The 16,474-nt window shown below is 38.2% G+C and overlaps 1 protein-coding gene across 2 annotated transcripts in view; it reads left to right on the top strand.

Annotated features, from left to right (window-relative positions):
- LOC121866681 (5'-3' exoribonuclease 2 homolog) overlaps positions 1-14,995 on the top strand; it is a 45,883-nt gene extending 30,888 nt beyond the window's left edge. The window contains exons 9-18 of one of the 2 annotated variants that reach the window (XM_042366388.1): positions 415-527; positions 1,169-1,363; positions 1,545-1,859; positions 2,574-2,730; positions 4,278-4,354; positions 9,647-9,901; positions 10,407-11,231; positions 11,543-11,707; positions 12,611-12,733; positions 13,623-14,995. In XM_042366388.1, coding sequence (XP_042222322.1) covers positions 415-527; positions 1,169-1,363; positions 1,545-1,859; positions 2,574-2,730; positions 4,278-4,354; positions 9,647-9,901; positions 10,407-11,231; positions 11,543-11,707; positions 12,611-12,733; positions 13,623-13,848 — 2,451 coding nt within the window. In that variant the 3' untranslated portion in view covers positions 13,849-14,995. The remainder of the gene's footprint in view (positions 1-414; positions 528-1,168; positions 1,364-1,544; positions 1,860-2,573; positions 2,731-4,277; positions 4,355-9,646; positions 9,902-10,406; positions 11,232-11,542; positions 11,708-12,610; positions 12,734-13,622) is intronic. The other variant, XM_042366389.1, reaches the window with a different exon arrangement.
- The last annotated feature ends 1,479 nt before the right edge of the window (positions 14,996-16,474 follow it).

The following is a 16,474-nucleotide window of genomic DNA, read 5'->3' as shown; positions in this document are numbered from 1 at the left end:
ATATTTAACGCCAAATTTAAGACTTGGTTACATTAGGTAGTGCTCGCGAAATTCAAAAACGCGAAATGAAATCGCGCGAAATATGAGATCTTGCTGGTATTATTTGTGCCTTGTATCTCCATCTGTGGTCAGGATGCCTAACATGAAGTCATGGATTAATCCTATGGCCATGTTGGGTTGGCTGGGCATTATTTTCTGTGGTATGTGCTTAGCTGGCCATATGCCATGTTAGTACACTGGACAAATCTAATCTTTCTATCTTGGGGGTTGTGAGTTGTTACCTCACAGATCAAAGGAATGTTGTAAAGGATTTTAGTTGTATTTATGTGATGACATTAATGATTAGTGTTGTATTTGGCAACAGACTTGTATCAATGTGTGTATATGTCTGACATATTGATTTTTTTTTATTAGAATCAAACGGGTCAAGGAGCTTTCGCTGTTATGAGGGCCGGGGACACTTCAGTGGCACATGGAGCAAGAAGTTTTATAATGGAGCAACGATATTCTAATATGAATACTGGAGAGTATGTAAATAATTTAGTTTGTCTTTTAGGTATAGTACAAATATGGTAATAAGCTTATTGAATATCCTCCTGGCACTAGTTGAAGCAGTTTTTTGCCCACCATCTTATAAACACCAAGTTTCTTAATTTGAATACAGTACTTGAGAATTTTTAATATACTTGCTGTTAACAACATCTAAAGGAAGATGATGTACCCTTATCTGTCTGTGTCATTTTGTTACAGTGTGGTGTATCAAATCAAACACAACTCCACAGACTGTATTGCCTCTGATGTTTAAATATTACATGATCTTTTGTACCACAAAAGTACTGTATTATACTGTAGTACTTATAGAGCTTTTATCATAATAAAAAATATCTTTGAATATATCTTTTCCATGATATGGAATCTTACTGCAAATATCTTTCTAACAGAAAGATATTTCTGATAATGAATCTTTGTAACACAAGGAATAATCTTGTAAGCACTTTATTCTTACACTACAGCAAAAAAAATTTTTTTACATAAAATATCTGTGGTACAACTAGAAATATGTTTGTACTTAGGATATCTGTGGACTGAAATAAGGAGTTTTCTTGTGTATGTAACTTTGACCTCAGCAAGGTACATATCCTGAAAACAAAATTCAAATATTTTCCAGAAACCGCGGTATGAAGCGAACCATAGACAATGTTGAGTCAGATGACGAAGATGAAGTGCCAGATGAAGTAAGACTGTATGAGGACGGAGCCAAAGACCGCTACTATGAGTCCAAGTTTGAGGTGAACCCTGACAACTATGAATTCAGGAAACTAGTTGCAGATGAATATGCCCGTGGTCTATGCTGGGTATTGAAGTAAGCAGCATTTCCTCTTTAGTTTTAATTGTCTGTCATATGATAACTGTTTTTTATTGATTTATTTAAAAAATATATTTTATTGCTTGTAAATACAGGTACAGTATTTGATTTCCAGTTGGGTCTTGTTTAGGTTACCCGGTATATTAAATTTTTAATTTTATATATTTTTTGTTGGCAGGTACTACTACCAGGGCTGTGTATCATGGGACTGGTATTTCCCATACCACTATGCACCCTTTGCTTCAGATTTTTCTAATTGTGCAAAGGCAAATGTCAATTTTGACATTGGGGAGCCATTCAACCCCCTGGAACAGCTCATGGGTGTGTTTCCTGCAGCAAGTCGTGACCACGTCCCAGAACCTTGGGGCAGGTTGATGTTGGATCCAGAATCAGTTATCATTGATTTTTATCCAGAAGACTTCAAAATTGACTTAAATGGCAAGAAATTTGCCTGGCAAGGTGTTGCACTCTTGCCATTTGTTGATGAGAAAAGGTAAATACACAATTACAGTATATATGTTTTGTAAGGATAATGTGTGTTTGTAAGAAGAGAAGACAGTACAATGGTCACAGTGCAAGATCCATTGTGATAATAGAGTAATTTTTTATGAAGACTCACACTATTTAAGGGTATTAAACTATTTCACCAAAATTCATCAGGAATATAGTGATTAAAGATGGGAGAGCTTTAGAGAAAGAAGGAGGAAATAGTAAACAAGTTTGCAAAAGAAGAGCAGCTGAACAATGAAGAGAAAAGCTGCCACAAGGTAGTAAAGAGAAGACATTTAAGAGTGAATTGAATGTGTTGAGAGAGGGGGGGAAAAGTGAAAGCTTGGTGAAAAGATGGCATTATTTTGGGGTGGATGGTAGGAGCGGAAAATAGGTGGGTGATGGAGAAAGGAGGCTGGAATGCATGAAGTACTAGAGGTAAAGGGTGATAAGAGGTCAGAGCATGGTGACCTTATGAGGCATATGGGGATGTCTCAGTAGGGAGCAGAAGGAAAGACTGGTCAACCTGCAGCATAGTGGGGAAAATGCTTACAGAAAACAACACAGGGTTTGACAAATAAAGTAATGTAAAGGGGGTATTTCATTGATTTATAAGGCTAAAGACAAGTACAGTGCTACAGCCTAGATAGAATTAAAGCTTTTTATAACTTTGAGCCACTAACTTTTGTATTAATAACTATACTTTATTTTCTGACAGATTAAAGAAAGCCTTGAATTCAGTGTATGATATGTTAACTCAAGAAGAAAGACGACGTAATAAGAGAGGTGACGACCGTTTGTACGTCAGTGTTCAGCACGAAGCATTTGGCCAACTGACAGACATGTATCGTATGGGAATGAACCATAATACAGAGGTATGTTTGAATGCAGATTTAGCATTACAGTAGTCCCTCGCCAACCGTGGGGGTTAGGTTCAATGGCCGTTGATAACGCTTATCAAAGCCTAACCAAGTTGTCTGTTCCTTCACTAAACTTTACCTGCATGTGTATTTTACTTTTATTTAAATTTGAGTCAAATACATATAAAATAGTTTAACACTCTTGGATTTGGGTAGATGCTCAGGGTCTGGCCTGTTACTCGCTACCAGACCACAACACTGAGAGAGCAGTGGCAGGAGATGGGCTTCATGGAAGAATACATTAGACCACGGAGGGATAGAGACGTCGCACTCATCCACAGATAAATAAAACTAAATGCCGCGGTTGGTGAAATGATATACAGAGTGAAAACCATAGATATGTTTAATCCATGGTTGGCGAGGGTCTACTGTACTGTACCAGAGTTTTACATACAGTATATATTTCCATTATCTGAGAGGATTTCATTATGACTAGGAAAGGTAAAATTTAGACATAATAGAAAGTAAAATGTAGTGAAATGAACGTGTCCCATGTGCCTGATGGCCCATTAGGGACATGTAGCTTACTTACTAAGCCTCTATTCACTACAAAGATCCAGTGTAGCCAGTACTCCAATTAATTGCTTTCATCTCTTCATCTGTGTACAGTTGTTAGGTACCCATTCACAGCAGGATGGACTGGGGGTGCTCTAGGAATGAACCAGTGAGTCTTAGGGTGAGAGGCAAGTGTTGTATTCACATCCTTGCTACACTCCTTATTTGAGAGCTAATTAGGTTTCAGAGTCGGGAGTAAGATATAACCTTTTAATTTTTTACGTCAAAGTGCGGAACATGTTTTGTTATGTGAAGGTTATGTGTGTGACACTTGATTGACTGTTAGGCAGTCGGGCAGGTGCACAGGTAAGAGGGAACATTGTTTGCAATGTTAATTACCTGGTGCCTATGATTTATTGATGGTGTTTTCTGGTTTGTTAATCTGGTTATACTAAGGTAGTTAAACAAACTGTTCTTATTTCCAGTTCTGAGAGAAAAAATAATTCAGCCAGAACACCAAGGGTACCAAAAGTTTGGGCCATATAATTAAGTTTTCCCTTTGATTTGGTACTTTTCAGTGTTAACAATGCTGCAAATAGATACAATTATGGATGAGAGGATAATGTTAGAGATATTAATGAATGACCTTGAGGATAGGAAGCCCCTGGAAGACTGAAGCTGTGATGGATGCATGTCATTAAATGCTGGGTTCCTAAAACACTCACAAAGTCTGGGAGGTTCTTAAAAACAGCCTTAAAACATTTGAGTGGAGGATCATGTTAACAACTTTATGGATGAGGATGTTACCCTTTTTAAATGAACTCTTGCATGTTGTGTATCTAAAGTTGTTGTGTATTCTATGTTCCTTGGTCTTTATAAATCTCCTAAGAATGGGACTATGGAATGGGATATATTGTGAACAGATTTTAGCACCAGATTCTTAGTTTTGTTATCCCTGTGAAATTTATTTTTTATGTGGTGTTTAATCATTGAATTCTGTTTTCTAGGTCCCAATAGCTGGCAAAGAATATCAAGGCATGCAGGGATCTGTTCTGTTGGCGACCGATGCTGTTGAGCCTAATGGGTGAGTTAAGAGACAGGCATTGTTTTTGCACTGGCTTCTTGATAATTATGACTTGGAAGAAAATGTGACTTGCCTGTGGACACCAGATGTACAGTTACATTTTATACAGTAAAACCTTGTTAAGGTGGATATCACTTAAACCGGACAAAATTATTTGCAAAAAATAATTCCCAAATTAAAATAATGAAAAAAAAGAAGAAAAAGTAGGACAAAATTTGTACTCGGATGACATGTCCATCCTGAATCAAAATTTCAAGGGACCAGGGCGTCAGCGCGTGGGACGCACATGTCCAAGAGTTATCAATTGTTGTTTGTGGGAATATTATTTCATTCACTCTAGTAATGATACAGTGTTTCTTATTATGTTATCATAGATCAATGCATGGTTTATTTTATTTGTTTATCACTGTGTGCACAACCAATTTCAAATTAAACTACAAGATACAGCATGCCCTTTAAATTTGTGGAGGGGGAGGGGTTGGGTTCACAAAATGCCGCAAATAACATTTGCTTGCTGACCGGGAGAGGGGGTGTGGTTGTGTACAAAGAAAGGTATATTCCCTTTATGTGTTTGCCCTTAGGACAATTATTTCTTTTACCTGTATTATATATGTGTGTGTACACACACACACACGTGTGCTATACCCATCCTCGACACCGGCTCCTACTACCACCTGAGATCTCTAGTCCGAGAATTGCTGTTCGACACCACAACCGCATCCAGCCCATACGTGCACGAACTGATCGCTATAAGAACAGCCCAGTCCCAACCATTGTAAAAATTATCAATAACTTGTAATAAACCAGTGTATTCACTCCCAGTAAACACTACTCCTTGCACTGTCATTATGTTGAAATGAACTGTAGTTTGAGCTTTTCCCCATCTAGTTATTATATGTCTTATTTGTGTCACTTATGTTACTTGTATATTATTTGTAATTCGAAACCCATTCCCCAAATATGTAACTGTATATTTTCAGCCTTCTGGCTGCCAAGCTCTTTCAATAAACCGTTAATTATTAATTATAAGAACAGCCCAGTCCCAACCATTATAATACAGTGACCCCTCGTTTAACGAACGCCTCGGTTAACGAAATTTCGGTTAACGAACTGCCTTCCATAAGGATCTTCAATTCGGTTAACGAACGAAAATTCGGTTAACGAATTTCTTACGAACTGGCCTCAACATGTTTTCGCTTGCACTGGCCGGGCAACCAGCTTTAGTATCAGTCCGCCAACACATTAATCGGTTCTAGGGCTTAAATTCCTAACTATTTTAGTAAATATCAAGAAGTTTATACTATTCAATAATTTTAAAAGTTTAATATTCAATTTTTTAGTCATTTTAACAATTATTGAACATAATTGAAGGTAAAGTGACTAGTTTAAAGCGCAGCATCCAGCCTCTTAACACAGCAAACAGGCGTTAGTCTCTCTGTTTTCACTGGAGGTAACATCTTGCTTGAGACTCTCTTCAACTAAACGCTTTTTTCTGTGTTTCCAAGCAAATTATTGGTCATTTTGAAATATATTTTACATATTGACAATATATAATGCAGTGCAGTGTTGATTTAAAGAAAATAATCTTGAAATACACCAAGAGAACTAAAATTTTATGGGTGAAATGGTGCCATGGGGTGACTTCTCTTCCACCCCAATGCCTTCTCTTCTTCCTTCTCCTCCACCCCCATTGTAATTCCCATCATCATCATCCAGGAGCCTTCTACATACACACCTTAGAGTAAGTGAACTTTTCTACCATTTTTGTTGAATTTAGGAAATTTTCGGTGAGCTGGAACCAATTACCCAAAAACCCATTGAAACAATGGTTTCGGTTAACGAACGACCTTCTGGAACGGATTGAGTTCGTTAACCGAGGGGTCACTGTAATTATCAACTCGTAATCAATCAGTGTATGTATTCACTTCCAGCCAATATTACCTTTTTGCACTGTCACCGTTGAAATGCCCTGTAGTATAACCTTCTCCGCACTGTTATTATACTAGTACAGTGATATTTCCGTTAGCCGGAACAATTGGTGCAGAGCACTTCCGGGAATGAAAGATTTCCGGGTAACAAGACAACTCTCTCAAAGCTGGAAAAATCCCTCATCCCCGGAATTTTCCGGGTAACGGAAAAATAATCTCGGAAGTTCCAGAAATTGCCCATTACATCATCTCTCGAACCCGGAAAAATATCCCTCATATCCGTAATTTTTTGGGTAACGGAAAATGTTCCTTGGAATTTCCAGAAAATGCGCCTGATTTTCGTCTCTCAAACCCGGAACAAAACTCCCTCGTCCCCGTAATTTTCCGGGTATCGGGTAAATTTTCTATTATTTTTCCGGAAAATTTCAATTCCGGCTATTGGTGAGTTAATGGTTTGAGGGATTCCGGCTAATGGAGATATTACTGTATATCATATTTGTATCACTCATGTTATTTGTCAATCAAGTGACCCATTCCTCAATTATGTAACTGTTTATTTTCAGCCTTCCTGCTGTCATGCTCTTTCAATAAACCGTTAATTATTATTATTATTAAAATGCATGCAATTAAATAATAATGGGGAAATCCTCCCACATATACCGTAATAAGAGACACAACAACAAAATGTAATGTAGAAAAAATGCGAGTCTACCCTCAAGTCAACTTCGTGCTTTGTTATGATGAAATTTGAGTTGATTGAGTTGCCATACGGCGCCAGCACCAGCTGGGTTGATACGTAGATCAAACTTACAGAATTTCTTATGTAGCCAACCCAACAAGAAGGATGTTGGTAATTGTGGTGTAATACTGGATACTTTTTCACAATGTGTATGTAGGATGGTGTGTGCATATAAATGAGCAAAAATAAATGAAGAAGGTTACGTATATCTACCTAAAAATATGAGTTGAATAAAACCATAATACCTCAAAGCTTGGCTCAGTAGCCTGGTGGTTACCATGATGAGCCAACCCAGCTACAATGACATGATTAATCACTGTTAAGTACTATTCTATCAGTAAACACTATTAATAACAGTAAATCCAGTGAAATATGGCAGGGAGCGAGGAGAGTTAAAACTGCAGAAGACGCACTAACTAGCAGTCACTCAGGCATATGTATGGGAGAAATACATGATCTTCTTTTCTCTCTTCACTTGTTTGGGCACCCTCCCCGCATCTGGATGAAGGTGGTTGAGGGCGTTTGGGAGCCATAACAAGCACGAGGAGCACAGTTGTTATGAGAGTAGAGTAGCATGCTCGAGACGGACAAATGTTTATTCCAAACTGAGGAGGAGCGTGCAGGGCGCTCGTGGGCCAGCCTCCCGGGACAAGGGAGACATCATGCGGGATGCCACAAAACTCACCCGCTCCCTGTACCGGCTGCAAAAATGCCAGCAACTTTAAAACTACCTGCAGACATTCTTGGGTACATCCAGGGTGCCATCCGTGAATAATAGAGGACCGCGAAATAAAAATCTGTGAATTATCCAGGCGTACTGTATGTATTTCTCCCATACGTACTTCAATTGTGCGCCCTCATCGGGTGTGAATGAGTCGAGTGACCGCCAGTTGAGCATCGTCTGCCATATTTCCATATATCCCTGCCATATTTCACTAGATTTACTGTTATTATTAAAGTTTACTGATATAATAGTGATTAATCATTGCATTGTACGGTAGAAGTCCAAAAATCCGGACTGCTTGGGGATTGGGTCGGTCCGGATTTTCGGATTTTCCGGATTCTCAGCCAGTACTTTTAAAATTAAAATTTAAGGAGGAATAAAGAAGAGATGAACAGGTACATTCTGATAGTTTATTCATTAGCAAATAAAGCATGCTTCATTTATCAAAACGAGCAGTTTTAAAGAAAAATAAAGTCAACACTAGACAAAAATGTAAACAAACTGTCTAATACCATGACGAGTCTTGAAATTCCTAAGCCATCCATCACTAAATGCGCACTCTGATTCAATGTTCATTTGCTCTAATTAGTCTGCCTTAGCTAGGTTTTACTTAGTTGGCTGTGCTTCACCATCTCTGCCGCACACAAGCTACTTCAGAGTGTTGCCATATCTAGAAGCTCCATCTCATATACTGTATGAAGAATGTGTGTGTTGGACGCAGTGGTGCCTGGATTGTGTTACGTATTTGTCTCATGTCAATGTTGTAGAAAATAAAAATTTTATAAAAGTTCCTTTTGGTATACAGTTCTCTGGTATAAAGTAGTATTGCTGACCTGTGGTGTAATGGTTAGCATGTTTGGGTTCGATCCCCGGGTTGGGTGAAACTGTGGGCATTTGTCTCCGTCTACCCAGCAGTAATTGGGAACCTGGATGTTAATCGATTTGCGGATCATGTTCCGGGGTAATGGTTAACCAGTGCAGTTGGCGAGTTGTTCCGGTCTTGGACTGTTCCTTGACATTGGGTGATGCAGCTCATTAATTCGGGGTGTGTTTGCTGTGACCCTAGAGCCTCTCATCCTCAAACATGAGGGGCAATTACTATTTATTATACAGTAGTAGAGGATAGATTATGTGTATAGCAACAGCCGTCAGTGTGTGGAATAAATGAGAAATGTCAAAAGAGCTTGCTAAAGGTTTATTGGTTTCATGCATTAGCATACCTATTTTTACGTACTACATTTAACCGTGTTGCACACAGTATAAATAAGTTCTTTGCTTTAGCATTAAATCACATCACCAGAACTCTGCTTTGAGTCCACATTTCAGTGGGGGAAAGTGTAATTATTATGAGTTTGTTGAGAGCAGCATGACAGGGTGAGCGTTACTGTCACTGCTGCTCCACTGTGCACGGTTAGAAATCTCCCTTGGTGGCCATGGATACATAAACTGGATACTGTACTATACCTTGGTTTGTGAAATGGTGTACAATATATAAAACATCCATACTGGTAAACCCACGGTTGGTTAAAGGTGACTGTACTGTATGTACAATGGAACTTAATTTGGAATAGGAAGTTTTAAAAATACAATTTCCAACATCATTGTTTTCATCTGAAGTTTATTCACCCATGTTGGCATTGTGTGTGGCCAGTAATATGGATGTCATCTGTAGGTTATCTCTCTTGTGTTAAGGTAGAAGGGGCAGGACAACAACTCATGGATATAATCAGCTGTCAGTCTTATAATATTCAGAAATTAAGAACAAAACTTGAACATAGGGAGTAAAGTAATGTATTTTTGACCATTTAGTGGAATTTAAACCATTGTAAAAAAATTATAGTATTCTTTTTGTTTTGTTTTTTGGTGTAGAATATGACATTTAATTCTTATGTTCTTTTCAGTGTCTTGCGAGCCCCTGTTAGTGGGTTGGATGATGTCAAAAACAATCAGGTGGTGACTGTCAGATTCCGTGACCCAAAATATTCTGAAGGCTTTGTATTCCCAGCCAGAAAGCTTGAGAAGGCAAAGGAACCTCCTCGTGTCCTCAAAAGCCAGGATTTGTCTGCAAGTGAATCAAGAAATTACTATCCTCAAATTGGTTTCAACAGGAATATGCCCAGAGCATCCCTAAATGACTCTGGCCACAGAGCTCTTGGGTGAGTGATTTAGATAATAACATGCTAATGCAGGCATATCTTTATTTATTATTATTTTTTTAATTGTTAATGGGTAATTAGCTTCCTCCCTTGAGGCTCTCTTTATTAATATTCATTCTTTTGAATCAAAATTAAAAAATTAGAAGATATGTCTGAATTGTAATAGCTTGTGCAAGTTTTAAACACATTAAAATTTTTGTATCCCTGGTATTGTTGTACACAGTACTTTTGAGCTGTAGTTCAGGAGGATTTTATTGTGTTTAAAATTATAAATTTAAGGATTTCTGTCTTTTCTCTTAAGTTCTTACAGTGAATCCTATAATGGGTCCAATTTTAATATCAGATAAGTGAAATAATTCATGATAGTGAATGGCATATTTTGTTTTTTCAGTGTTGTAAAATAAATTTTCATATCTCCTCTTGGTATGTTATATTATTCGCATTGAGGAGTTTAAAAGAGTAACAAGAGAGCCAGCATGCATCTTAACCTGCCGTCCTCCTGCAGCCACCTCCTGCCGAACCTTCATGGTGGAGGGCTGTACAGCAACAACGTGCCGCTTCTGCAGGGCGCCCGAGGAGGGCAAGGGCTTCTAGGAGCAAGTCCAGGACTTCTTCCAACACCACCAAGACCTGGGGGCTTCATGGGACCAAGTGCAGGTGGCCCGGGATCTTTCTTTGGTCCGGGGCTAGGAGGTCAAGGAGGCCTTCTTGGAACAGGGTCAGGACAAGGGGGCCTCCTAGGATCAGGACCTGGAGTGCAAGAAAATCTTTCAAGATCAAGATACGAAGGCCAAGAAAAACCTCCAGGGTCATCACTAGGGCAAAGAAATCCAACTAAAACTGGAAAGGGACGTGGAGGCCTACTTGGACTGGGACCACAACAAGAAGGTTTATTAGGAAATGGACCCCAGCAAGGATGGTCGTACGGTTCAGAACCACAGGGCAACCAACAGGGAGGTCTGCTTGGGTCAGGTCCTGAACAGGATGACATGCATGGAAGGGGTAACCAAATGGGAGGTCTTTTAGGATCAGAACCACACCATGAAGATATGTATGGAAGGGGAAGCCAACTAGGATCAATGCCACAACTTGAGAGTAGATATGGAAGGGTTAACCAAAAGGGAAGCTTACTAGGATTCTCCCCACAACAGGAAGATACATATGGTGGGGGACCAAAACAGGGAGGTCTTTTGGGGTCAGGACCTCACACAGGAAATGTGTACAAAACAAACTTTGAAGAGGGAAGCCTGCTTGGACCAGGACCAAATGAAGACTATTATGAGTCGGACATGGAACAAGGAGGACTTCTCGGCATGTCCCCACCTATGAGGTTGCTTAAGATAATCAGTCTGTTCTTAACAACAGTCAAACCTTCTTAATTTTACCTATGGAACTTCAAAAGTATAATTTTCAAAGAATTCATATGGTTGTCCAAATTCATTAACTTAATGCTTTATTGAATCTCAATTTGATCCAAATGGTGACTTTAATAAGGTTTCACTGCAACAATGCCATATCACTTATCATGAATCTAATGGTTTGAGGTACAGTACAGATAGATGATTTCCAATTTGACCCAGAGAATAAATTAAAAATTTTCTTAGTATAATTTTCACCCAAACAACTAAATTTTCTGCATAGTCACCACGTGAATCGTGGAAGAGGTGGGGGCCAGTACAGCAATGTGCCTCCTCCCCAAGGCGGCCGTGGAAGAGGTTTTGGTGGTAGAGGAGGGAATAGAAGCCTCCTTGGGACACCACCAGCTGCTAACTTCCCAATGATGAGTCAGTCTTCAAATTACCACAGGTATTTTGCTTTGTACATCTGTTGTGTGTTATTTCTGTTGTCATAATTTTCGTCTTTTCACTCTTACAGGCCTTTTCCTGCTGTGCTGCAGGATGGCCGAATTCAAGAGTAAAAGCAGATTCTCCTTTCATTCATCATCTTCTATTCACTCCAGCTGTTATGACCCTCTCATTATTCTACACTTGACGCCTCTTTTTCCTAAAGATTTTAATATATATGTGTGTATTATTTATTATTATTAGTTTTGTTATTATTAAGGTATAGTTTTGTCTGTTTCTGCGGATATTGTATAATGTGTCTTGAGGGAAGAAGTAGTAAGATAGGAATGAATAGTTAGGGGACTGAAGTTAAAATAGGTGGTCTTCAACTACTGTACACTAGCGATTAGGAACCAGTACTACTTGACATACACGACTGGGGATGCAGTGTGTGGCATGAACAAGGCAAATGTGAGTGAGAATTTTTTTTCCCAGTTAGGAAAGATTTTAATAGAACTGACTGGTGCAACACTAAAATGATGAAATATGTTGAGGGATCTGGTGTTTATTATGAAACTACATGAATTGTTTCAGGGAAGGATCAGAGTCTTTTAGGTCAACAGTCATGAGATGATGATGATGTAATGAGCTTTGAGGAGAGGAAGATTACAGACTGAACTTCTGTATCTAGAAAAATGTGCTGAGCTTACATAGAGAAAGCATGGAGTGTTTAATATATTATCCATAACAGCCATGGTATTTTGGAAAAAAAGTAGTGCAGATGAGAGATAGAGCAATACAGTATTAGTGTACAGTATTAGGAAGAGATACCGAAAAGGAAAGGAAACTTTTCATGATTTATCCAGTGTGAGATTTTTTTTACGGGTAGAGTGGGAGGGTTTCTCTAATTCCCAAACTTTTTCAGTTCTCGTGGAAACAGTTACAGTAGTGGTTCAGGAGGGTACAGCGGAGGAAGGCAAAATCAGAGCCACAATGGTGGTGGCTACAACAGCCACAGAAGTCAGGGAGGCTACAGCAGTACTCAGAGGTAAGGCACCAGTGATGTGTAAGTGATTAAGCCATTACTTTATTCAGTTGCTTGAGGCAACTAGCCTCTCTTTTTAATTGAGCTGCATTCAAGAATCAGATGCAAATGTTGATATAGGTTGGCTTGTAATGAAGAGGTCTCCAAGCATCTTCATAAAGTCATATATCCACTATATATTTCCAAGATTCCTCTATACAGTCGATCTCAAAGCCTTCTCTATAGGTTTAAAAGCTTCATTAATAAAGCTGCCTCTTGAATTAAACGGATTTAATTTGCGTATTTTTGGAATAGCACTGACATATTTATAGCATATTTTGATTCATGTGGATATTTTTTGGATTTATGCCGCTTGAATTACACACCAAACAGTCTGTACAAGCTGGCAGTGTAGTTGAGCAAATGTTGCCAGCGAGGTATAATACTCGGGCATGAGGCAGGGTGAGCACGCACCCAGTAACTGTTGTTGGAGTGAGAGTGATTATTTTTCTTTTGTGATTGTGTGTAATTTTTGCATAACTTTTGGCCTTTATTATGACTGACAAGGCCCAACTATATCCAAGGGTTCCACCCAACCCAAGAAGCAGCAAAAGCCATCACTATTGTTGTGATACTAAACATAATGAGCCACATTTAGAGAGGAAAACACAAAGCTGGTGTCAGTTGGTGATAGAAAATACAGTACTTTCATTACAATATTATTTTCTTTTATGTAGATAGGCTGTATATTTATTTTAAGATTGGCTGTATTATTTCATTTTTTGCATCCTTATCTGCTGGTTAAGGGTTAAGTTTAGGAAAGGCATATAGTAAATATTAATGGGAATAGATATCAATTTGTAAAAAGTTCCAAAAGTTCCACAATTTAACAACTACTGTATTATGATTCCAGACAAGGAACAGGAAGTTACGGCTACAGTTCAGGAAATAACAGATCCGGTTCGGGTGGAGGAGGAGGCGGAGGCGGAGGCGGTTACAACTCTTCAGGTCATAGCTACAGCTCAGGTGGAAACTACAACAGGAATAACAACAGGAACTACAACTCACAACAGGGAGGCAGAGGAAGAGGTGGTGGTGGTGGAGGTGGAGGTGGGGGATATTATACATCAAATAATTAAATAAAAGGAGTTGTGCTCAGAAATGAGTTACAGCACAAGTTGGTTCAAGATATGGAGAAAGTGTAGTAAAGAAATGTTATTAAGTAGGTGGAATGGTATGTTGATTTGTCATCTGTTATGTACTTGTTGTCAAGTCCAGCAACAAAATCAATATTTCCATTTTTCTTGATGTCTGCAACTTACTCTGTACTTAGTGCATATAAGAATTGGTATAATACATGTCAAAGTATTTTAATTCAGTATCCTCTAATTCATTGCTGTTTTATGAGGGGGTTATATTACATATAAGACAAGGAAAATATTAGTATTTTGTGATATTCTTTTGGTCAAGTATGTCAAATCAGTGGTTGGCATTATTGGCTTGTGCAATGTGTTCCATACAGGTGGCTCTTTTTGTTAAAAAATAAGGTGCAAGCAGCATGTTAGAATTCATGACGACTGCAACAACATGTACCAGATATTTGTTTAGTGCTGTTTAATTTGATAACATTTTATAATGTATATATGGCCTCTGAACTGAAACTCTGAATAATATATGTTTTATCATTATCTCAAGTTTATATGATAACTTGTCTAATTTTCTAATTATTCGGTACCAGACATTTTACTCTCGCCCACTTTTTGACATTGCTCTACTTTACGAGACTCAAAATGTGTAGCGAAAACAAATGTTGAATACTGCAAGTAAATAGCACTGCTTTTTATATATATTATTGTAAAATACCTGGAAGACTGAAGCTAGTCTCTTGATATTTTGTGTATACTTGTTGAAAAACTGTGAATTAAGTTCATGGTCAAACAATAATTTCTGGTTATTGAAGTACTGTATGATTAGTTAGTTTTGAATGAACAACAGCTCCAGGTTAGGTAAATAGTTTCATATATAAATATATATGAGCATGAATTTTGTGTAATCGAAACAAAAATAGAAGGAATATATCTTACTTGGCGCAAAGTTTTGTAAATTATGCCTAGACATTGGAGGGTACAATAAGGACTGGACTGTTATGATACTGTACCAGTGTGAACGTGTGGTCACATCTTCACCTGTTTTTCTTATAAAGAATTACCACTTTTCTGTACCATATTTTTAGTGTACATGATTAGTACAAAACTTTGTAAATTAATTAAAGTGTATTCTTTCCTATATTGTTTATTTATTACCTTAGGTGTATTCAGTACAGAGAAAGCTTTCCACTTATAAACTACATATTTCAAATATTTATTTTATATGTGGAACTTCCTTTTCCAGAATTCCAAATACTGTAAATTCCATTACTTTTGAATGATGATGGGATTATGTAGCAGCATTGTTCTTCTATATACCTGAGTAAAGGTACTGTGCTAAGTTTAAGTTCACAGGATGGTGGTAAGGACTGAGGAAGGAACATTTAAGTAGACTGCCGGGCTGCAACTATCCATTAGAGAATTAATGGTGAGTACTATTGCATATTTTCTTCATCTTATAATTGTTCAATAAAATGGTTTTATTTTTCTTTCTTGTTTCACAGAAGGTCAATTATCAAAATACAGTACTGTACTGTATCTTAGATTGGCCTTCACCTTAAAGGCTGCATTTAGTCAGCCTATGCACACTGTTTCTGATGTTTTATGCATATTGGGGCTACTCATTCAATTGCAGCTGAATACTGTCAGAGACCAATTCTTGTTTTTCCGTGTGTTTACTTCCCTATTGTTTTCACTGCTGGGGATCTTTGGGTCATTCAAAGTCATGACAATGAGTGATTGTCATGACCCCTGTGGATTTTTCTCCAATTTACCATGCACTGATCTGTAGATAAAAAATAAAGTCCATAGATCAGTTCTCTAAACAGTTACTTCTTAGGCCTATTTCTGCAAATCAGATCATCAGAGTATATTTTTGCTCGTTTGGGGTCGAAGAATTATTTTCTGTGATAGACCTACAGTACATAATATGTAAAATAATAGTGTTATTTTACTTCCAAAACTTGGCTGTAAGGAGAAAGTTGCCACACAATCATCTAAATGTCCTGAATTACATGGCTTAGCGGAGTTGTCATCATTCTCGCATTCTAATTAAAGTTTTGATGAGTACAATTTGTGAAAGTGCTATCCTTATCCCTAGCTGAGGGTGAAGAGAAGATTGGTAGAATAAATAATTGTAGGAACACATAAGGGAGAAAAATGTGAAGTGAATACAGGATACGTAATGGATGTTAAGATGGTTAAATAGTTAATGGATAAGGGGATAAATAAGGGGTTGAAATACAAATAAAGCATGAGACAAAAAGGAGCTGGTTAAAAAAGGGACTGAGGGGAGGAGTAAGATAAAGCCTCAATGTGAAGATAAAGAGTAAATATAAAGACAAAGGACAAGAGATATAAAACAAGTAGAGCGATGAATAACAGGCAGGTGATAAACGTGGGGTGACCTAGACCATGTGAAGATGTATGAGGTTTGTAGAGGATTTCTCCCCTACAAACGCTGTTTGTCGCTGAGTAGCCGATCCCGCGAATTCCCCAGTTTATGCCTCGTGGTCTAGGTCAACCAGCGCCGCCTTACATGACGGAGGTCATTTAGTAAGCCACGCCTACCTCCGCTATTTAAGACCTGACCTCGTGGTGACCTCTCTTCTTCTAGCTA

This window comes from Homarus americanus, unplaced genomic scaffold, assembly GCF_018991925.1.
Source record: "Homarus americanus isolate GMGI-L3 unplaced genomic scaffold, GMGI_Hamer_2.0 scaffold14144, whole genome shotgun sequence".
In the NCBI taxonomy this organism is placed as follows: domain Eukaryota; kingdom Metazoa; phylum Arthropoda; class Malacostraca; order Decapoda; family Nephropidae; genus Homarus; species Homarus americanus.
Note: the sequence above shows the minus strand (reverse complement) of the source record. Positions and strands in the feature narration are given on the sequence as shown.